This window comes from Neofelis nebulosa, chromosome 5, assembly GCF_028018385.1.
Source record: "Neofelis nebulosa isolate mNeoNeb1 chromosome 5, mNeoNeb1.pri, whole genome shotgun sequence".
NCBI lineage: Eukaryota > Metazoa > Chordata > Mammalia > Carnivora > Felidae > Neofelis > Neofelis nebulosa.
Window position 1 is genome coordinate 65018854 of NC_080786.1, and position 23670 is coordinate 65042523.

General features: G+C 42.2%; 1 protein-coding gene and 1 pseudogene across 8 annotated transcripts in view; one reads left to right on the plus strand and one right to left on the minus strand.

The window, feature by feature from the left end:
• FNDC3B (fibronectin type III domain containing 3B) overlaps window positions 1-23670 on the plus strand; it is a 409427-nt gene that overhangs the window by 110821 nt on the left and 274936 nt on the right. For 6 of the 8 annotated variants that reach the window (XM_058730500.1, XM_058730504.1, XM_058730496.1 and 3 more), the window contains exon 2: window positions 16442-16580. In XM_058730500.1, the coding sequence (XP_058586483.1) occupies window positions 16470-16580 (111 nt within the window). In that variant the 5' untranslated portion in view covers window positions 16442-16469. Of the gene's footprint in view, window positions 1-8387; window positions 8553-16441; window positions 16581-23670 lie in introns of those variants that run through there. The other 2 variants (XM_058730503.1, XM_058730499.1) reach the window with 2 other exon arrangements.
• On the minus strand, window positions 1088-14272 carry LOC131513134 (replication protein A 14 kDa subunit-like; annotated as a pseudogene).

Here is a 23670-nt window from a genome sequence, read left to right on the forward strand (position 1 = left end):
ACACTAGCTTTGTTGACCCTGAAGTCTAGGCAGTTAGGGCCTGTGAACGTGGCATTTGCAGGGTTTCACTGGACCTGCAGCCTTGGAAAAGCTCTCTGGAACAACCAGAGGTGCTGTTAGCAAGGCCCGCTTCCTGTGTGAGTACCTATTGTGGAGCCCTGCGCTGAATGGGAGGTTTGTGAGAAGTGGTTTCCCACCAGCACACAATGCTGCCCCTGGGCCATGTAAATACACATTCCACTCAGGGTCAGCCGAACAGGGACTGGCCAGGACGCCCTTGCAGAGAGAAAGATATTTTGGAGTTCCATTTATTTATAGTGGCCGGTGGAAAATTAATAGGCTTATTAAATCTATTTTTAAAAATAAAAGGGAAGTCTCTTATCTAGTATTGTTTGTTGCATGCAAATCAGTTAGCTGTGCTGTATTTTAATTTTACTAATTTGTTGCTCTAAGAGATGAATGCCACTGTCTTACTGATTTGTCTATATTTGAAACTTGAGTTTCTTGTTGTAAGAGTTCTTATGCCTCAGAAAGATTTTTTTGGATTCTTTGATGAAAGACATAATAGGCTGAGGCAAAAGAAAATAAGTTAGTGACCCTAGAAGATACTAGATCAAGTTGTCTCTGGATTTAGAATGACGGTGTTGAGCAGTAAACGAAGGTCTAGCGATCAGAGCAGGCACGATTCTTACTTGGGAATGGCAACACAAATTTTTGTCTTTATTCCTTGGACTTGAGATCTTTTAAAAACCATTTAAACTTTTGTTAATAAAACAGAAAAGTAAATTCAGGGCAACTGCTTTGTTCTTGCAGATTATCTGACCATATACCAGGGTGGCTCAGTCAGTTGAGCATCTGATTCTTGATTTTGGTTCAGGTCACGATCCCAGGGTCGTGGGATTGAGCCCCGCATCGGGCTCTGTGCTGAGCATGGAGCCTGCTTAAGATTCTCTCTCTGTCTCTGTCTCTCTCTCCCCCAATTGTGCTTGCTGTCTCTAAAATAAATTAAAAAAAAAAAAAAAAGATTGTAATGTCTAACAAAGTTAGGTAAATGAAATTAAAAAGAGAACAAATTAAATACTAAAAATCCTAGAAATCTTTCCTTCAAATATCCGGGGCCTCCTTAAATAGTATTCAGTGTAGCTTATTTGCAATCATAAAAAAAATCATCAAGATCAATCATATTGTACAACCCCCAAAGGAAAAAACCGAGGGAACTCATGGGTATTTTTCATAGCTTCATTGTAAAGTCCAAAATCAAAAGGATGGTTATCTTCTTTAAACTGGACATAAGATACACACATGATGGTTGCCTTGGCTCTTAACTCTTCCAGTTACTTCCATGATTCCAGAGATTTCTTCATCAAGGGGCTCCATCAACTCAATGGTCTCATGTTTTCCCTTCTCCATCTGAAAGAGTAAACATTTTCCCAGTGGAATGACTCTTTTCCAGCCTCCCTACAAAGCAGACCAGCTGGATGAGGAACTGAGCTAGCATGCTGGCCTTATGTGTGACCTGGGGAACTTCATCATGTCCACGATGATTGTTGTGAGCTTGATTATTTGCTTTGAGTAAAGGGCATGAATCTGATCAGGAGAGGTTGAATGGGAGTCCCATCTAGCAGGCCTGGATTTACTGGAATCTGGTCCTATGCTGTTCCTGACCTCCAGTTTTGCTGACCATCCTTGCAGAGGGGGACCTGGCCCTCAACATCCATTTTCTTATCCCGCCAGCCTCCTGTTCTTACTTCCTTCAAGATTTTACCAAATGAATGTGTTTCACCAAAGTGATTTATTTATTTATTTTTAAGTTTATTTATTTATTTTGAGAGAGAGAGAGAGCTAGCAGGGGAGGGGCAGAGAGGGAGGAGGGGAGGGAGGGAGAGAGAATCCCAAATAGGCTCTGCACTGGCAGTGTGCCCCTCCCCAAAGTGCTTTAAAGAGTGTAACATAAAGTCCTAAAGAGAGAAATCCCTGCTAGAATTGGATAGCTTTTTGTTTGGATTAATAATTTTGTTCAGAATCTGTCAGGTGAATTGTGAATATATAGACTATAATATAAGGACAGCTGTCTTTGTCTACTAGAGAGTGAACTTAAAATTTTCTTCTTTTACATCGAAGCAGCTTAGTTTGGTGCAGTAGTTCTCACAGTGTGGTGTGGGGGACCCTTTTGTGGGGATCATGAGGTGAGAACTATTAATAACCCTAAAATGTTCTTTGTCTTTTTCATTCCCATGCTTCTGAGTTCTTCAGTGACATGAATGGCAATATTTTTTGTGTGTGTCTTTCATGCATTGTCATTATGGGAAATACGAAAATTGAATTGGAGAATACGGGTTTTGTATCCGAGTTGACATTTAAAATTGCTTTGCTGGAAAGATTTTGACATCTTAACAGACTCCTCAGGTTTAGAATTTGCATGATTTCAGATTAAAAGTATCTTGCACTGAGCAGAACCTAGGTGTTTATTAAATGAGTAAATGTAGCCCCCTTATATTTTCTTAATAAATTATATTAGTGTAATTAATGATGTCCTCCTCGTTCACAGGGAGTGTTTAGAATATAAGCAGGCACCATACATTCAAACATTTAGATTCATCCACTTGCACGTAAAGCACGTGGATAGGAGTCATTATTTTCATCTAGGAAAACCAACCTCCTTAATGCTCTGTGGTACGTGACAGTTTTTTTTTCCCCCTTGAGAAGAGGAAAATAGTTTTCCTAAAGAATTCTACATTTTTGTGTTTTTTTAAAAAATGGTCTAAATTAGTAATGTGGTTGCATATATTATCTCATACTAAAATTTTATAGTAATAAGTTAATCTGAAATAGTAAATAGATGTTTCCTTACATGAGTCTTTGCACCTGCTAATTTGTTTCTTTGTGAGTTTTGTCACTTCATGTGGACTTTCTGTTTCAGTAGGTTTTAAGTTCAAAGAAACACCTGGTGTGTGTTTTGTGTTTAGTCACTTTAAGTGAAATACCAAGTTGCTTATGAGAATGTCATCAATTGTAGTGATTCTTCAAGAAATAATACCATGCTGGTTTTCAATATATCCTATAGTATTCTCTCATTGACACCCACCCCCTTCGCCTTAGAGTTGAAGAATGAGATATTAAAAAAAAAAAAAAAAATTGAACCAACATCTACGATTGTTAATGAAATGTCAGAAATCTTTGCATACTTAAGTATAAATAGACAAAACACCAACGATCTTAATGGTGCGGATTGTTTTCCTTATAAAGAGTGTTCTATGACATCTGTTTACATAAACAAAACTGGGTATGTAACATAAACATGGTTGAATTCTAGATGAGCTGATTCAAGAAACAATTTTAGTATCCTCCTGGCTGATCAGAAGTGAAGATTGAGGTAGGGGGCATGTTTTGAAGACAAACTCCTCTTCTGGAACACTTAAGTCGAGAAAAGAGGCCACAGCTGGGAAACCAAATTTAGACACTGGAGTTTATCTCCGATGAAAGGGTTCATAGAGCATGGAGGTCTGTTGACTCTGTGTTGTTTCATCAGAAGTATCCAGCTTGGATTTTGTTTTAGTTATCCAGTGTAACATTTCACTGCAATGCTGCTTAACCCCGTGCCTGTATTTCTAGAATCCTAGGATTCTAGTACAGTGACTGGCACACAGTGGGTGCTCAATAAATATTTGTTCAGCCAACAGATGATAATTTTGTTCAGGTCCTTTTGTAATGCTATTTTTATTTTATTAAACATTTTTTTAATGTTTATTTATTTTTGAGAGAGAGAGAGACAGAGCGTGAATGGGGATGGGGCAGAGAGAGAGGGAGACACAGACTCGGAAACAGGCTCCAGGCTCCGAGCTGTCAGCGCAGAGCCCGACATGGGGCTCGAACCCACGGACCGTGAGATCGTGACCTGAGGTGAAGTCGGACGCCCAACCGACTGAGCCACCCAGGCGCCCCTGTAATGCTATTTTAGAAGGTATCTTTCAACTAAGTCCTTTTGAGATATTGAAAATAATAGAATCTTGAAACCCTTTGTACGAAAGGCCTTATTCTAACCACCTCATCAATAATTCGGTCAGCTGCTTTCTTGCTTTTGTGGTTAGTCCTGGCACATCTCATTAACAGTCACCATGGAGAGTATCACTCTACTAGTTTAAAATATGGTTTATGCAGGGGTTTTTCCCCCTCCCTGGTTAACTTTTAACCATCTGGACTACATGCTAATACAATGAATTTGCTTAACCTTCCTTAAGCTACTTTAAAGGATACATCAAAAATTCAGAGTTGTTGCTGTTGTATGGGGAGCAGTGGAGGATAGGTGAAAAATGTACTTTTACTGAGTGGCTTTGAAAGTTACTTTTTGAATTTTGTGTCATGTACTTGTTCAATTAAAAAAAAAAAAAAAAAGGAAGGGGTGCCTGGGTGGCTCAGTCGGTTAAGTGTCAGACTTCTGCTCACGTTGAGATCTCCTTGCTCATGGGATGGAGCCCTGTGTTGGACTTTTCGCTGACAGCGTGGAGCCTGCTTCAGATCCTTGGTGTCTGTCTGTCTGTCTGTCTCTCTCTCTGCCCTTCCACTGCTCGTGTGTGTATGTGTGCATGCTCTCTCTCTCTCAAAAATAAACATTAAAAAAAAAAAATAGAAAAGAAAAGGGGGTGCCTAGGTGGCTCAGTCCATTTGTTAGGCATCCAACTCTTGATTTCAGCTCTGGTCATAATCTCACAGTTTGTGGGTTTGAGCTGACAGCACAGAGCCTGCTTGGGATTGTCCCTCTCTCTCCCTCTCTCTGCCCCTCCCACTGCCTCTCTTTCAGAATAAATAAACTTAAAAAAAATAAAAATAAAAATACAGTTGACACACAATAGTCTATTAGTTGCATGTGTACAACAGTGATTCAACAATGATGAACATTGCAAAACACCATGATAATGTTTTATATAATTTTTAAAGCCACTAACCTGTGAATTCTGCATCAGCTTGTCCACTTTGTGTTTCCTTGGGAGAATCTTGAATGTTATAATCAGTTGGCTATTCTTACCATCACTTTCTATTTGAGTCTCCTTGGGCAGATTACTCAATAGTTGCTACATATGTAAAAGAGGAACACCGCCCACCTCACATGAATATTGTGAAGCTGGATGAGTATTAGTGCGAGGTGGTTCACGCAGTGCTCTTGCCACCCCCCCCCCCCCCCCGCCCCCAGGCTAAAGGAAGAGCTTCGGAGCTCTTCTTCTAACCCTTTCCCAGAAAGCAGTCAATTGTTTGGTGCTTGTAACACATTTTTACCCCCAAATAAAGGGTGTTATGTGTGGCTGTTAGGTACTCAGTGGTTGCACAAATGTGAACTTAATTCTTAATACGTTTGGGGTTTTATTAAAGGGGGGTCTAGAAGCCGTGTTAAGCACCCCTATTACAGATGCAGAAACTGAGATGCAGATAGCCTGTGCAGGAATACCCTGAACCACAGAGGACAGGCAGTGCTGTGGGGGTTTCAGGCAGATAGTGGTGCCTGAGGGCTGGGTAAGGAGTGAATTGCGGGTGCTGGGAAGGAGAGCGTGTCTTCTGACTTCACATCTCATCTCTTTCTACCTTTTCATGCAGTTTGGAGGTAGGTGGTATGGTGGTGGGAAGTCTTAGAACTGGAGGGGGCTTTAGAAATGACCTTTCCAGGGGTGCCTGGGTGGCTCAGTCGGTTAAGGGTCCAGCTCTTGGTTTCAGCTCAGGTCATGATCTCATGGTTTCATGAGTTAAAGCTCCAACAGCACAGAGCCTGCTTGGGATCCTCTGTCTCTCTGTCTGTCTGTCTCTCTCTCTGTCCCTTTCCCACTCATGCTATTTCTGTCTCTCTCAAAATAAATAAACTCAAAGAAATGACCTTTACATTCTTGGACTATAGTTTTCTAGACTTTTCTTCAATGCCCTATAGAAAAGGTTATAAAGAAAGAGCCATACAAGTCCAAATTTCATTGAAAATATGTATTTCCAGTTACCTGCATCCATGGATAAAGTATGTGGGGAAAGTTAGGTTGGATATGTGTGTAAATAAGGGCTCATAGCTTTGGAATGTTTCATTGCAGGTGCTAGAGTGTCATCCTTGGGAGGTCAGATTTATTGTGCTGAGTGTAGCTGGAGTTGAGGTGTTCTAATAAAAATGTCTAATTACGTATGTAAACTTCAAACAAAGCAAACTTCAAACTTGAACAAACCAAACAAACATTCGTTAAGTTTTTGTTTGTAGATGGGTCCCCTTTCCTTTTAGCTAATATTTGCAGAACTGAGTTGTTACGTATATGCGGATGTGGATCTCAGGTCCAGAGACTGTAAATATACAGTGCTGTAATTTTTTTTCCTATAGGTTTTATATTTTTTTATTTTTATTTTTTATTTTTTATTAAAAAAATTTTTTTTAACGTTTATTTATTTTTGAGACAGAGAGAGACAGAGCATGAACAGGGGAGGGTCAGAGAGAGGGAGACACAGAATCTGAAACAGGCTCCAGGCTCTGAGCTGTCAGCACAGAGCCCGACGTGGGGCTCGAACTCACGGACCTCGAAGTCGTTCGCTCAACCGACTGAGCCACCCAGGTGCCCCGGTTTTATGTTTTTTTAAAGATTTGGGACGTATTGAGTTATGGAAGCAACCTCTGTATTATTTATGGAGAATTATAAAAGTAGCCTCAGATTAGTATAGTGTTTACATATAATCTGTAGATATATAGACTCCCCTTCCCCCGCCAAAAATGGTGCCTTCTATATAGTAGGGTTTTTTTTTTTTTAATGTTTATTTATTTTTGAGAGAGAGAGAGAGACAGAGCATGAGACAGAGCATGGGGAGAGGCAGAAAGAGAGGGAGACACAGAATCTGAAACAGGCTCCAAGCTCTGAGCTGTCAGCACAGAGCCTGATGTGGGGCTTGAACTTGGGAATGGCGAGATCATGACCCAGGCCGAAGTCAGATGCTTAACCAACTGAGCCACCCGTGCGCCCCTGCGTAGTAGTTTTGAGTTCAGACATGGGTGTGCTTTGCCATTTAGGCAAAGGCAAATTGAAAGTACACACACACACACAAAACATGTATGTATTCTTGAAGGCAAGGCCTATATATTAGACAAGTTGGCATCCCTCCTTGTTCCCCAGATCACAGTGGACAATTCTTTTTTACTTGTTGCTTAAGCCATTATTTATTTTAATCCAGGGAGGTGGTGGTGGTTTTAATCTGAACTCGATTTCACAGGATTTCTTTGTGGATTTAAACACTGCACCTGAATGTCCTGTGTTTATAATTGGATGCAAAAAGCAAGAATGTTTTTAAGGCTGAGAACTTTTTAGACGACCGTGATTTAACTTCGCTAATGAACCCATATCAGACAAGAAGACAAATTCCAGACAATTTGTGCCTCAACCAACCAGCTGGGTGCATACCTACAGGTACTGCTCATGTCTCAAGAGGTTTTTCTGCTTGAACAGTGATCACCCCTCCTCCTTTCATTCACGTGGCAAGCCGTGGCAAGAGTCTTTCTTCCACAGCTGTGTGGAACTCAGCTGTAAAATCAGATTTCATTGGCATAAAAACACAGTGATTACCATCGCTGTTTGCTCAATACATTCTTTTTTCCAACATTTTACTTAGATCCTTCCTCCCTTTTATGCACGAGGCTCAGGTTCTACTTTCACAAGTAAGAGCAACTATAGGTTTTCAGAGTTTGAGTAAGCCTCTTTCTAGCTTGAGTTTAATCTGTGTTAAGTCAGCAGTGGTGTTTGAAAGTGTGGTCTGTTAAGAGCAGAAAAGAACCTTCAAGGCTAATCTATACTCTTGTCCTTTTATGAAAGGGGACATTTCAACTTCAGAGTAAATGGGCAAACCCCGGATTAGAACTCAGACTTTGCAGTACTTAGTCCTGGAGTCCTACTGTAATGCTTTTTACCATAACACACTGGTCCTTTGAGCTCTTTTTTTTTTTTTTTTTTTTTTATTTTTTTTTTCCAACGTTTTTTATTTATTTTTGGGACAGAGAGAGACAGAGCATGAACGGGGGAGGGGCAGAGAGAGAGGGAGACACAGCATCGGAAACAGGCTCCAGGCTCCGAGCCATCAGCCCAGAGCCTGACGCGGGGCTCGAACTCACGGACCGCGAGATCGTGACCTGGCTGAAGTCGGGCGCTTAACCGACTGCGCCACCCAGGCGCCCCTCCTTTGAGCTCTTGATAGCCAAGGGGCTGTGTAAATTTCTGATAAAAATCCATAGTCCCTCTCCATATCCTTCCCCCCCCCCCCCAATTTAATTTGATTTATTAAAAAGCAAAGGGGAGTGTTTTCCTGTCTCCAAATACCTTTCCAGTCCATGGTACGGGAGAGGTGAGGGCAAGAAAAAACACTAAAACCACCCCAGCTTTCATACGTCCAGGTTTGTAAATGGCCACATGCTAATCTGCATGGGCAGAGCCAGGCGCAGGGAGCTGGTTTCATGTTGCCGAGAAGGGAGAGAAAAACTCTCCTCTCATAGGCACAGGGAGGTGGTAAAAACAGATGTGTGCTGATCGATGGGCAGATTTTTCTCAGCTCCAGAGGTAAAGATGATTGCACAGTGTTTCTGTTTTGTTTTAATCGCTTTTCCTCCCCTATTGATGCTATTGGTGTCTCCATAGTTATTATTAGAAAGCTGTTTCTTTCTAGTTTTGCTCTGAAGGCTAGAAATGACAACCATTTTCAGAGTTTCCAGGTCTTGAAATACCGGTCCAGGGGTTTACCTTTTAAAACCAGTGTGGAGCCGTAAGGAAGGAGGTTTTTCTGGTGAGGAAGATAAAATAACAAATGATACTTTGACATCGTATTAGTTGTCAGGAATGTGTACAGCTAACTTTTTTCCTTCTCTCGCCTCCTCTCTCTGAGCTCTCTCCCTCCTTCTTTGTCTTTGTGAATCTTGCTAATAAAGCTTACAAAGGGAGACCACACATTAGGAAGTTGTCAGTCTTTTGACTGATGGCATATGGGCATAAAGGCCACCCATATGAGACAAGGTTCGTGAACATAGTTTTTCTTTATTTCTTTTTTCTCTGCTCTGTGATTCTCTGTCATAATCTGACTTTTCTACATTTTGTTTTGTTTTGTTTTACTACAGCCACGGCACAGACAAATGTAAATCAGCTGCACAAATGTTTGTCGTAATAAATTTTTATTAGACTTAGCCATTTAGAAACTTGTAATCACTCATAAAGCATTAGCTACCTGATAGTTACATTGTTGTATAAGAATACAGTGATTTCTTAGTTACCTCGTAGCACCCTTTTGCCCCAAACACAACTTGGTAAAGTAAACCCCTCCCCCCCCCATTCCATGATTGAGTTAGTTTGTCCTTTTGTCTTTCTGACTACTGCTGGGGTTTTTCTTGCCTTTGCAACAAGAAAAAGTTGCTTTTTCTTGTTAGTATTGTGTAAATGGCTAGAACGTTTCTCTGGTACGTTTGTAACAATTTTCTAAAAGCTGGCCCACAGTGTTAGAAGTCAATTGGTATTTTTAGTAGAGAAGGAAATTTTCTTGAAGGGTGAATCAAGCTATGGTTTTACGAATGTACCCATGACAGCATTTTTCTCTGGCTGTAGAACAAGCATGTTGCAGGCAAAATGTTTACATGCTGTTTAGATTATGTGAATGTGATTGGTTAATCTCTGTTTTATTGGAAAAAATACAAACCTTATGGAATCACAGTTATCTTCAGTGGCATGAATTTTGAAGAGTATTTATTAGGCCAAAAAATCAATCTAATTAGTATTACTTAGATTAATATTTTAATAAATATTAATAATTAACATTAATAAATGTTCATTTTAATAAAAATTTAGTAAAAACTAATTACGGGTTAATATTTATTAGATTATTTATTTGCCCAATTGCTTTATAAAAAGTTCCTGTAATTGATATGTTTTCATCAATGTCCCACTCATCAAGGAACCCATTTGGTTTCTGAAAGTGCATTTTAAAATGAAGAATGGAGGCGAAAAGTTAATGCTGATCATGTGCGTTCTTCTTATTGGTTTCCTCACCGCATCTGCTTTTTAGACACTTCCCTAGGATCGTCTAGAAATCAGTCAAAAACAACGTCAGAGTGTAGGTAAAGTGAGCCTGGGAGCCTGTGCCTCAGGGCCTGACTTGAGATGTAACTCAGAGAGTCCCCTCCTTCTCCTGCAGCTGTGTGGGCTCCTTTGGTTCTGAGGGTTATACTTTGCTCCTTTTGGTGTCGTTACGTTTCTTTTTCTCTTGTCGTCTGAAACTAATTTGTGTACTGTACTGCCAACTCACATTTTGAATTAATGTAAGGAAATTTGGGTCATCGGCCCATGGAGTGAGGGACCAGGACATTTTGTTACTAATTTGAAGGCCAGGTTCACCGATTTAAAAACTCTCCCAACAGCGATTAGGGCTTTGGTTTTTTCAAGTTAGAAAAGCTTCCTAGTATATAATTGCTTTCTCTGGCCTTTGGAAATGGATCTGTGGTTCTCTCCTGAGAATCCAGTTTTTCATGAATTTGGCCAGTGTGTTTCTTGGTATAGGCTGGGGCCAAAATACCATGGAAAACCTTTTTAGACTTGGAGTTGGGAAAGCCAAATAAGAGGAAAAAGTAATAAGCCAGTTGCCTAGAGTAATGTAAAAACTGAAGACCTTTTGTAATATTCTTTTAAAATAAGGTGTTCTTTAAAAGCTTTGGGGCATATTTGGACGGAGTTAAATGTCTTAACTAACAGTGAGGATCTGTTCGTTTCTCAGAGCGCCCAGCCCCCACCCCTGCTGTTAGCTCAGGACTTCTTCCCTAGTGCTGGGCCTTGCTAGCAGGTAATCAAGGTGGCAAACGACTGGCTCTCGCAGGAGAGGGCGAAGTTAACCACAAGTGCTCGTGTGGCATCCCTCCCCTGTCAGTCAGAAGACGAGAGCTAGCTGGGCATGAAGCACTTGTGGTTTTAGTGTTAGGATGTGTGGTTAGGGGGAGAGGTTGTGAAGGCCTGTGGTTGTTACCGAATTCTTTGAAATGGAAGCATGGGTATGGGTAAGAACAAAATAAAGAACAGGAGTGAAACCTTGGGGCCCTGCGTATAAATAAATAAATAAATAAATAAATAAATAAATAAATAAATAAATTAAGTAAGTAAGTAAGTAAGTAAGTAAATTCAGAGGATTAGAAAAAAGCATTGTAATAGAGAGCATCCATTTTCCATTTTTTAATTCTCATTAGTCTTGCAGCACATTTATTCTTTATTTGTAAAGGGTAGTGTTCTAAAGAATGAGATCCTTGCAAGAACTCTGTTGTGTGTGAAGGGGACGGTGTGAATGTGGTACAGCCTTGTCTGAAATACTTGAGTTCCGTGATCCATTTGGCCAGCCCGGATACACATTTGTCTAGGGGAGAAAGAACCCAGACCAGAAAAATGAATGTTTTGTCAGGGTGGTTTGTCATGAGACTTTCTGACTCAAATAAAAAACAGTTACAGCTCAGTTTTCCAGAGATCACACATCTGACCATTCAGCTTCTCTTAGAGCTGATAATCAGCAAATGGTCAAGGAAGGTGGCACAAGGCACATAGGGGAGCTTCAGTGACCCCACAGAGACTGTTCCTTTCTACTCGTATACATGACTAGCAGTCTGGCTTCCTAAGGAGCCCAGGGAAGAGGTAAGACAGCAAATTTAGGATACGGTCCTGAAATGTGAGGAGGGATGGTCTGCAGTGTTGCCTAATGAGAAAGAGGAAAAAACCCAAAAAGTAGGCATGAATTTCTCTGCGTACAAGGTCAAAATGCTTCAGTAACTCCTTAACACATCACCTTGTGATTGCAGACAGTATTGTTGTGAACAGTGACCCCACATCCCTGAGAAAAACTAAAGTTATGGCCAGCCTTCTCTGTAATGAAGATGTGTGACTTTCCATCCACAGTCATTGCAAATAGAGTAAGTTTTGGTCCTCATGGTCAACTGTTTGGGTAGTAAGCCTTCCACATTTATTGCCTCATCTTTTCATTCCATTAAAAAGTCATATGGGGTCTCTTGGGTATGTCACATGGGTCTCCTCAGAGCGGTGGGGTTGAGGCACACCTGTTCAAATGGAGGACCGGTGCAGTTTATTTGGGTTACCAGTCCAAACACAGGAGACTCACCTTTTCAGGAGCTGATCGATTGAATGATTGATGACCTAGTAAGCCTTCCCAAGTCTTCTGGCTGGACTTAACCTTCTTTTTTTTTTTAAGTTGAAGTATTTATTTTGAGAGAGGAAGAGAGTGCGAGCAGGGGAGGGAGAGAGAGGGAGAGAGGGGACAAGATCTGAAGCAGGTTCTGTGCGGACAGCAGACAGCCCGATGTGGGGCTCAAGCTCACAAGCTGTGAGATCATGACCTGAGCCGAAGATGGATGCTTAACTGCTTTATCCGTCTGAGCCATCCAGGCGCCCCCGGACTTAAACCTTCTTTAACTGTCAATGTTTAATGGCAGTGTGGTTTTCCCACTTTAATACCTGAATATTTGACTTTGCATTTTGTATTGGGGAAACTTGCTACATTTCTCCTCATCACTGGGAAATAACCAAAAAGGTACTAGTGTGTATCCTATTTTATGTTTTGCATCTGTGGTTTTCATTTTTCTTAAAGTCCCCTTCTTGCCTTTTCGCTTATCCTTCAGTCTGTGATGCTAAATTGTATTCCGTCATAATGTTAAGGGACAACTTGGAGGTGGTTTCCTTGCTAAATAGCTGGGCATTATCTTTTTTTTTTTTTTTTAATGTTTATTTATTTTTGACAGAGAGAGAGAGAGAGCATGAGCGGGGAAGGGGCAGAGAGGGAGACACAGAATCTGAAGTAGGCTCCAGGCTCTGAGCTGTCAGCACAGAGCCCGAGGCAGGGCTCGAACTCACAGACCTCAAGATCATGACCTGAGCCACCCAGGTGCCCTGGGCATTATCTTGCTTAGAGATAACTTACTGCTTATTTCCATATATCTCTTGCATTTCAGACAAACGAAACTCTCCTACGTATGCGTATGGAGCCTAGAAATGGGAATTTAAATATTGCTGGCTGTGTGTACCACCTCACCTCGATGAATCTCTTACCTAATATTCCACTCAGGATAAAGTCTGGTTTATCTCTGCTAAAACTCAGAGATTAGAAAACAGACGTCGGCTTTTAGCAAGCCAGTGGCCTAGGAAAAAAGAGGATCGATCAGCAGCTTTGGTTATGGAGAAGGGAGACTCTGTGCCAGGGTTCACAGTGGCTTTGTATGCATTATATTCATCCTTCCATTTTCCTCCATGATTAATAGTGTGGTTGAGTTTAGACAGTAGGAGTGTCTGATGTTTATAAATTCTCACTGATTGCCATCTGAGTGATGGTCGTATAGTTGACTTTATTTTATGTGCCGTTCCTCCTGCCTTCCCCTCCCCTGCTCCCCTCCGCAGTCTGCAATAACCACTATACATCTGTGAGGTAGACAATCCATTGTAGTAGGGGGGAAGAAAAAAAAAAAAGGATTCAGGCATCTTTTTTCTTTATAGAATAGTTGCATTACCAGAATTGCCTGTACAGTTTTCAAAAGCAAATGCCACTTACCTCTTTTTGCCGGTGGACTTGGGTTTCCTTGGGTGTTTTTGCAACTCTGGGCTCCCATCCTACATCTGTCTATAAAACCCGTGTGGGCCTCAGGTCTCTCCCCTAATCCCAGAGTTGCAGAGCCTAGAGTTTAACTCCATAATTTGGAACTGACATCTGTGCTTAAGAGCGTTACCTGGCAAGACAGGATTGCTATGTCCTGTTAATAGCGAGTCCCATTGTTTAACATGGCACCAAGCAGGAGCTTTCTTCCATTGGAACTGTCACTGTAAGATATAATGTTGGTGTTGAGATATTCTTTGGTATTAGGGCCAGCGGGCCAGGAACGCTTGAATTTTGTGTCGGATTACAACTGTCTCCTGCTACCCAGTACCTGCCGTTATCCCCAAGAGACAGTGACAAATAGGAATAAAATAGCACTGGTGAATTGGATTTGAGTCTCAACCCCAAATACTGAAAATCAGGCAGCTGGGTTGGACCAGTGGAGCATAAATAGCTTTAGCCCAAAGCAGGTCCTGACTAAGAACCTCAGTCCTGGCCTCCCTCCTCCTCCTAGCCCCCCATCATCATTTACTGTTCTCTGGCCTAGTGGCGGGACCTCCAGGCTGCAGGGACCTACCGGCAGGCCCTGAAGTTGGTTTGCTCCTGCTGCCTCATTGGGTGAGAAAAAAGGTGCAGGTTCCATCCTCGTGCTCGCGTGTGACATGACCGGGAACTGCTTGTGTGGCGAAGGGCTTTGGCCCCTCACTGCTTTAGCAGGGAAGGGAGAGAAGACAGAGCCATAATCTGTGCCAGCAAGTGCCTTGGAAGTCTTCCTGGGGAGGAGTGAAGAAAAGATAGAGGAGAGTGCTTCTTCACCCCAGAGGCTTCATAGTCAGACCCCTGATGTAAATTACTGCCCTGTTTATCCAACCTGCAGTTCAGAAGAAACGTGAAGTAAAACATTCCACTTAAGAAACAAGCCTGTGTAATATCAGCAGTCTGGAGAAAGTAGCTGGCCTTTCCTCATGCACTAGTAGGATTAAGTATATTAGGAATACAATTGACATGGACATCAGTTCTCCATCGTTCGACCTACTCAAATGGTGATGTCATGACAGTGTCAATGGGATTACCTTAGTTAATTTTATTGAGCAAGAATCTGTTTCCTTCATCAGGATAAACTATTGGGCTTTGAGTTTTGTACCTTTATTTGCTTAGGAACTGAGTAATTGCCTCATAAAACAGCATGATGGTACTATTAACACTGAATTATAAGACCTGTTATTATAGAATGTGCTTCCTTAGTTGGGACAAGACTTCGTTGTTTGGTGCTTAAAATAATTAGTTTCTCCAAATGGGGTTATAATGAATAGTGTAAAATTTTACCTATTTAAAATAAAAAAGTTTACAATCTCTTGGGTGGCTTTTATGCATCATTTGATACTTCCAGAGAAGGATTTTCTTTGGGTGGGATTGTGGGAGAGGGAAGTATATTTAATGTTCAGAATGGAGGGGTTTTAGAATGAGAAAAATGTTTGTTTTCTGGCATACCCATCTGGGACAGATTTGAGACAGTCATTAAAGGATTTGTCCCACAGTTTTGCCTGGTTTGGACATTGAGTATTAAAGTGTTCATTGATCAAATATCCTTGCATTTGATATTTGGGAGGACTTTATTATGAATGACAAAGAGTTTGTGTGGCTTTATTTCTGAATGGACTTGAATGCATATATTTGTTGTCTCTTCCTTGCACATGCTATTAAACTTTTTGTGCCATAAATTTTTAGGCATAAGTGAAGGATGTTTAAATACTTCTGAAAGAACAAATTATAATTCTGTATAGGAATTTGTTATTGTTTTTCCGACTATTGTATTGGAAAGCTAATTATTGGTACCAAGTACCATTTTGGAATGAGAGTGCACTTTGTACTGTTTTGAATACTTGTTTGAAAATCATTTATTCCGTGAAGCAAGGTAGTCTGCCTTTCAGCCCTACACTGCCCAAGGTGCCTTGGGTTCTGTCTGGGATGTGGGGAAGTTCAAGATCTCCACAGCGATAAAGATATAAATACACAGCAGGTTAAATTCAATTCAAGGAAATGACGAGAGAGAGATAATTAGAACATGATTAATTACCAAATTAATGGCAAGGTCAGAAATTGTAACAATTGCAGTATAACCTTTGTTAACTTGCTTGGATTAACTGCTTATGAACAGTATTTTGATCTTAATGAAAGGGAACACCTGTTTTTATAGGTCATCCTCTTTGGCCTTGTTTTCTGTAATTAAAGATAATGATACCACCAGTTTTTGTTTGACACTTGACCTTCTCACAGTTTTGTCTAGTTTTAGATCCAAAAAGATCCCTGGGGCAGGGTAGTTGCTATTATTCATATATTTTAAAAAATTATAACTAAAAGATGAAGTCTAGGTTTAGGAGGTTATGTTCACATAGCTGCTTGGAAACTCAAGTCTGTGGTCTCCTAGTTTAGGCTGTTTTCTTGCTTTTGCTTTACCCTTCTTGGGGACTGACACAATTATGCAGTGCTCTAGGGGCGTCTGGGTGGCTCAGTCAGTTAGCGTCCAACTTTGGCTCAGGTCATGATCTCACGGTTCATAGGTTCGAGCCCCACGTCGGGCTCTGGGCTGAGAGCTAAGAGCCTGGAGCCTACTTCAGATTCTGTGTCTCCCTCTCTCTCTGCCCCTTCCCTGCTTGTGCTCTGTCTGTCTTTCTCTCAAAAACAAATACTAAAAAAAATAATGCAGCACTCTGTGATTACAATGATTTGATTTTCAGCTTGACTTCATCACAGTGCACTTAAATTGCTGACTTGTTAGAGATGACTTTTCGGGGTCCTGAGTCCTTTTTAAAAGATGGTGGTTCTTTTGCAGGAAGCCAGTTGAGGGAAATTCTCCATGAATGTACGTCACAATGATGATGACCGACCAAATCCCTCTGGAACTGCCACCATTGCTGAACGGAGAGGTCGCCATGATGCCTCACTTGGTGAATGGAGATGCAGCCCAGCAGGTTGGTGCAGCAAGAGGGGATTTTAAGTACAGTTGTCTGAGTGCAAAACATTAGCTCAGTCATTGTTTTTGCTTGAGATTCAGTATCTGTGATTTTGAACATTAATAGTTCCGGAGGTAGGCAGTGCTGTTGTAGAATTACTGTATGCTTTCAAAAAATATCCCATTGTGTTTTCTGAAAACAGCAAATCTGATCTCATTCAGTTAGTATTCCTGGTGAAGCGTCACAAAAATGTCTGATTTTGGAAATGAATCATTTTGAAAATATGTACAAGTCTTTGGAATAAAATGTCTGTTTATTCATGTCCTATATTATGCTTGACTGGTTTGCCAGGTTGGCCAGAGCAGGACACTCAGAGGGAGGGTCAGGTTTTGATCTCACACAGGGTGTGAGTGACCTGGGCAAGATGCACAGGCCCATGTGAACCCACTCTGGCTCCTGGGGCCTCCCTTCCATACATAGAGCCTGCTGCTCAGAAGATGATGGTACTTCTTTCCTGTAAAACTTCTTTGTCAGTATTATTGAATGCTACCGAGTAGAAAAGATGTTTCTGAACTCGTTCATGTAACGCTTGGGAAGAGAGAGATTTAAGTGGTAAGTAAAACTGTAAGGAAATTATTAGATGAGCTGTTCTGATAACACATTGTTTTTATTGACCACAAAAACCGGGTCTGCTTAGTCTTCTATTAGATAAATAGCGTTTGTCTTTGTGCCATTCTTTAGAAGCGTGAAAGTTTTTGTCTTAGGAAAAGTAGAATTGGGAACAATTGCTTGAAAAGTATTTACCCAAACTCTGTCAATGATTCAAGTGAGTTTTAGACAGCCATTCAGGTGATGGGAGTACATGCCCATTTCCCCTCCCCGCAATCTTCCCCGGTACAGGAACACCCTTTCTCCATCATAGCCCATTCATGCGGCATCTCTGCCTCTATTGGATCTTACTTTGCTGCCTCATTTATTTATATTACTTTCTTCTTCTTTAGACCGTGACCCTCTCAAGAACAAAGAGTATCTAATGGTGCTCAGTAAACGTTTGTTGGTTGAGTGAATTTCACCCCTTCTCACCTCTGATACAGGCATCTCCCTTCCTGACTCTTCAGTCTCTCTCTCTCGGTGCTGGATCATTGCCACTAAACACACCGTGGTGTCTTTTACCTCAAACGCACAAACAGCCACCCCGTTCCCCCACCCAACAAAGCCGGAGCCTCTCCCTTGACTCCACAGCCCTTCCCAGTTACCACCTCCTGTCTCGGCTCCCTCGTGGCAGGTCTCCTCTAAGCACAGCCTCGGCCCCCTTAGCTCCATTGCTCCTCAACCCCAACGTCTTCACTTGGACCTGCTACCCTCCTCTCCCCAGCCTGTCAGCAAGGCCTGTTGGCTTCATCTCAGGACCACTTGCTGAAACCATAATTTGCCACGTCCACTTCATTTCCGCTCCCACCACTGGACTCCAAGCCGACGTCTCTCACCAGGGAGGACAGTTCCTCTCACTGGTCTCTCTGCTTTTATTTTTGCCACAGAAGGTATTTGCCACACCTCCCTCGTTGGAGAGAGTTCCTAAAAAACACATGCATCACATCAGTGCCCTGCTCAGAGCTGTCCTGTGACACCCGGAATAAAATCCGAGTGAAGGGCCATGGCCCGGCAGCCTTCTGGCTTTAGTCCTTAGCCTCTTCATCATTCTCCGCCTGATCTGCTCACGGGAAGATCTCCAGAGTGCCATGAATGGTTCAAGGTGCAGTGTCTGGTCTCCCTTCTCACTAATTAAAAGGTTTAAAAAACCCCAAGGTGCTCAAATGCGACTCAACTTGGAACGCATCTTGGGACTCAGCGTCGTCACCTAGTTCCTGTTTGCACGTGTGTACCTGGGAGACCTGAGGCCACCTACTCGTGCTGTTACTACTGTGCACCAATTATGTGTTTTGATGATTCCTTCCTCATTGCTGTGATTCAGTCTGCACAGAACACCCTCTTGTAGTTTATGAAATCTAGCACACAGAGTTTTCTAATTCTTTCTTTAGAAGTAAACTTTTTTGTACCTAGAAACGACCAGAGCCTGAAAAGACTATGACATCCTCAGGCCATGCGGCATTTCGCTGCTGTGTGTCTACCTCAGCTCCAGGTAGAAGCTGCTTCATAATTTTGGTGTATCAAATCACATTTTTATTTTATTTTGTTAAAAAAAAATTTTAATGTTTATTTTTGAGAGAGAGAGAGACACACACACACACACACACACAGAATTGAGCGGGGGAGGGGCAGAAGAGGGAGACCCAGAATCTGAAGCAGGCTCCAGGCTCGTTTGCGAGAGCTCTCTCCTCACAGAAAGCCCTACTAATGCTTTTGAAGGCTTTTACTGCGCTGTCCCTCTGAGGCAACACCTTTTCATCTCAACGTGGACCTTTTGGAGACACAGGGCTGACTTCAGTGATGGACGTTGCAGGCGCTGCCTGGCAGGCCCTTGGGGGTGACATTTTGAGGGAGGCAGCCCTTGAGACTCCTCTCCAGTTCTGCCATTTTAAAGAGCTACCCACTGGCCACAGGGCTGTGCCTCTGCATTTCTGCCGGGAGCGTGTATGGTGAGGCTTACCTTGTGTGTGTGTGTTTACAGCATTCTTAATACTTTGCAGCTGTGCGGAGGACATTCTAAACATTTCCGTATATGCAAAAGAACCACCACAGTTATGAGAAAGCTCCTCAGTCCCCACAGGCCTCCTCCTCCTGAGTTTTGTACTGATGGTTTCTGGATTTAGTTAGTATGGGTCCTTGGCAAGATGCGCGACCCTACTCTGGCTCTCGAAATAAGAGACACTGTTAATTTTCATGATCCAAAGCTTGAAACTTTGGTCATTTTATAGAGGTAGCAGGAAAAAGATGATTCTTTTCTTAAAATGAAAAGCCACCCTCACTATCATTGAAGATGTGAGAAAACTATATATTAGCAACTAAAAAATGAACAGGAACAATGGTAAACATGGAGTGTGGACCGAAGCGACTTAACAGCTTTGCTTATGTAACAGCTTCATTGAGATATAATCCACATGCCATGTAATTTGCTTATTTAAAGTACACAATTCACTGGAATTTGCTACAGTCACAGAATTGCACAACCATGACCACAATTTTAGAACCTTCTAATCATGATACAAAGAAACCCGGTTGCAGTCACTTCCCAGGCCTTTCTTCCCCATATTCCCAGGCGACCACTAATCTACCTTCTCTTTCTGTAGATAATTTGCCCGTTCTGTACCTTTCATGTAAATGAACTCGTGCTGTATGTAGCCCATTGTGGCTGGCTTCTTCCACCTGGCGTAACCTTTTCAAGGTTCATCTGTGTAGCGGCATGTATCGATACGTTATGCCTTTTGTACTGGCATCACGTGGATATATTACATTTTGTTCATCCATCAGTGGATGGACATTTGGGTCGTTTCCACTATTTGCCCATTATGAATAGTACTCCTGTGAACATTTGTGTGCAAATTTTTGTGTGGATGTATATTTTCATTTCTCTTGGATATCTACCTAGGATTGAAATGGGAGCAGCTTTATTTTGAACTGTTGTTTTCTAAATAAAGTATCTCTGTTTCTGTCACTATAATTTGTTCTACCTCTGAATAGATCAGCATAGCTAAATAAAGTTTGCTTCTTTTAATATGCCTGCCAGCATACTATTCTTGTGTTCTAAAAATCAGGTTTCCTGACCTGAGTTTTTGTGTATGACCATATCAATTATAGTGAATGCCCATCAATAATCAGAATATTGGTGCAAACATTTTCAGAACCTATGGTATATAAATTTAACTACCTTTGTTAGAAACTATTAGCATATTTTAGAGGTAATGTAATAGCTAGTTTTAAGCACAAAAGAGTAAGCCTCAGCCCAATTTCCAACTTTTTCTATTGGTTTAATATTTTAATAATTTCTGAAGAATTACAGCAGTCAGGGGTGCCTAGGTGGCTCAGTCGGTTGAGTGCCCGACTTCGGCTCAGGTCATGATCTCACAGTTTGTGAGTTTGAGCCCTGCGTCAGGCTCTGTGCTGACAGCTCAGAGCCTGGAGCCTGTTTTGGATTCTGTGTCTCCCTCTCTCTCTGCCCCTCCCCTACTCACACTCTTGTCTCTCTTGCTCTCAAAAATAAATAAGCATTAAAAAAAAAAAAAAAAAGAATTACAGCAGTCACCAGGGTTTAAATAAGGAAACCATTAGGTTGAGAACAGAAGTGTTAACATAGAGTTTGCTGATTTGCTAACTTAATCTGTGACACTTGTAACCTAGAGGAGGGTGGAATGCCTCTTTATATTCTCGTGTTGTTGGTGACTCTTCTCATATATGTGTTCATGAAGGGGTCAGTGGGGATGGGTTAGATGCCCCTCTGTCCTACTGTTCTTTGAGGGAAACTAGCAAATGTTTGGTAGCCATGTTATATTTCTTATGTCTTTCTCTACCCCGCCCCGCTTTAAGCTTGCACAGTATTAATTGCTAATGAGTGTTCTTAATGCCTCTTCTTCAGGAAGTAGATCTCCTTAAATGTAAACAGAAAATTTGTTTCTCCTTCCAGTTCAGGATAACCTGTAAACAGGCTTGCTCTGGAAGACAGGTTAAAGTACCTCAGCCGTGTCCATAGTTCTCTTGACTTTGCCTGTTCCTTTTGATCAGCATTCAGCATGTCATTTTATCAAGACTGAGTTCCCCGCGCCGCCCCCCCCCCCCCCCTTTTGTTTCTTCTTTTCGAAAGCCTTTGTTTCCACTAGACAGAATACACAGCCAGAGATTTCCTGGAGCATTCTTTTGAGTACACATTTCCAGACAGCACGTTAAACATATTAAAACTTTCCACGTTCAGATGGTGCTCGTCATCGGCGTGTCTTTTACATCAAATGTGCCTTTCCTCCTAATCCAGTGACCCTTTCTGTTCTGGTTGATGTCTTCTTAATAACTTTTCCTTGATGGCTTCCCTTCGTGCATTCAGTGGTTCAAATCCTCTCACCATGCAGGTTTACTCTTTAAATATCCTGATAGCCACCGTGTCACGGAGACACAGACAGTGTTTTACAATCAGTACAGCGGAGACAAATGGATAAACAGTTCTTGGGAAGTTTGCCCGGGAAACAGAAAGATACTCAAATGAGAATGGGACCGGTGGTGAAAATAGAGGCTGCAGCTATTATTGCTGAGCAACGTTACATAACAGCTCTTTTTACGACAGAATCCTACTTAGAGGCTGGGGCTCGGGTCAAAGATAGAGAGGTAGGTTGGTCAAGTGTTGGGTTTGGGAAACTCAGCCTGGGGCAGCTGGGTCTCAGGGCAGACTCTTCGGCATCCAGGTGTAGAAGTGCACAAGTTGTGCACAGATGTTGAAAGAAAATGGTTACCGCAAGCTGCCATCCAAGTTCTCTCTACCCCTCACACATAACAACGCCGCAGGTGTCAAGGGACTGCGGTCATCTTTTCTTGGAGATTTGGGGTAGAAAGGAGGAGAGAGAGGGTAGGATTTACGACTGAATTTAAGGAGTGACTCAGTAATAGATTTGTTCGTTTTAATTTTTTTTTTTTTAACATTTATTTACTTTTGAGACAGAGAGAGACAGAGCATGAATGGGGGAGGGGCAGAGAGAGAGGGAGACACAGAATCGGAAACAGGCTCCAGGCTCTGAGCTGTCAGCACAGAGCCCGATGTGGGGCTTGAACTCACAGACCGTGAGATCATGACCTGAGCTGAAGTCGGACGCTTAACTGACTGAGCCACCCAGGCGCCCCTGTATTTGTTCGTTTTAATAAGTATTTGTCCCATGTGTTCTGTCCCAGCGTTACCCTAGGTGCTGGTAGGTGCTGGCAATGCAAAGATGAATGTGACTGTTCTGGCCCTGAAGGAAGGAGTGATCGAGTTGGGGAGCAAAACGTGGTTTACCAAAATAAAGAGGCTGTATTTATACATGTGTAGAGCCACAGGAGAAGTGCTTGGATTGCAGAATACGTCCGTGCCCTGGGAGCGCAGGGGAGGGGTGGACCGGGAGTGGAATAGGCGGGCAGGAAGACCGACCTGGCTAGGAAGAGTGTCTGTGGGGAGGCTGAGCCTGAACAGACACCTCACTTGAAGCGAAGTCTGGGACTGTTACTCAGCTTTGCGTATCAGGTAATCGGGTTCTGTTTTATGAAGTGATGCTGCTCTGTAGGGATAGTATATTCAGGGGAGGGCTAATGTCAGCGGTGCTCCAAACTGCATCTGCACATTCTACCCTCTCTTTTCTGGCGACTTTGCTCTTCAGTGTTCTTGTCAGTGCATCTTTTTGTCCTCCGATGCATCCATTGTGGCTGTGCGTCCCATGATGTCCTTCAGAATTACTGACCCCATAGAGATGCAGAGTGGGGGCACCTCTCCCCCAGAGCTACCTTCCAGCAGCACAGGCAGCCACCCCTGCTTCTGAGGGCCTGCTTTCAGCTGTAAAAAAAAAAGGTGTGAGTTTATCCAGGTCTGTGGTCTGGTTTGACAATCCTCTCTGCCTTAGGTTTGCCAGTTTCGCTCACTACAAAGGCTTCTGAAAAGTCATAGCCTATGCATAATCTCTGTCTCATAAAGGAAAATGTTGATGCTATATTATCAGAGGCTGTTGTTATATGTGGCACCCACGATAATTACAGCATATGACATGTAATTATGACAGCTCTGAGCTGTCTGGGTTGAGAGACACTTCAGAATTTAATTAGCCAAAGGCAATAATAATGAGACAAAACGTAGGCCGTATCCTTCAAATGGGAGAAATTGAGCTGCCTTCAAAAAGGAGAGGATTAAGGGAGAACACTGGAGTGGGTAAGTTGCATTGCAAAACAACGGCAATTTTAAACTCTACAGTGGTTTTAACATTATGACTGTTTTCAGTTTACTGCAATGTTTGACCGTCTGGCTGCACTGTAAACTCCAGGAGAGCAGGGACCGTGTCTCTTTTTCACACCACGCCTGGCGTCTGAGGTAGCACTTGGTAAATCCTTCAGAATGGGTGAAGGATGAGTGAAATGAGCAAATTTAATTTGTCTAAACCAGGGCTTGAAAACAGGCTACTTGTTGCATCTGTCATACAGGCCTCCTCCA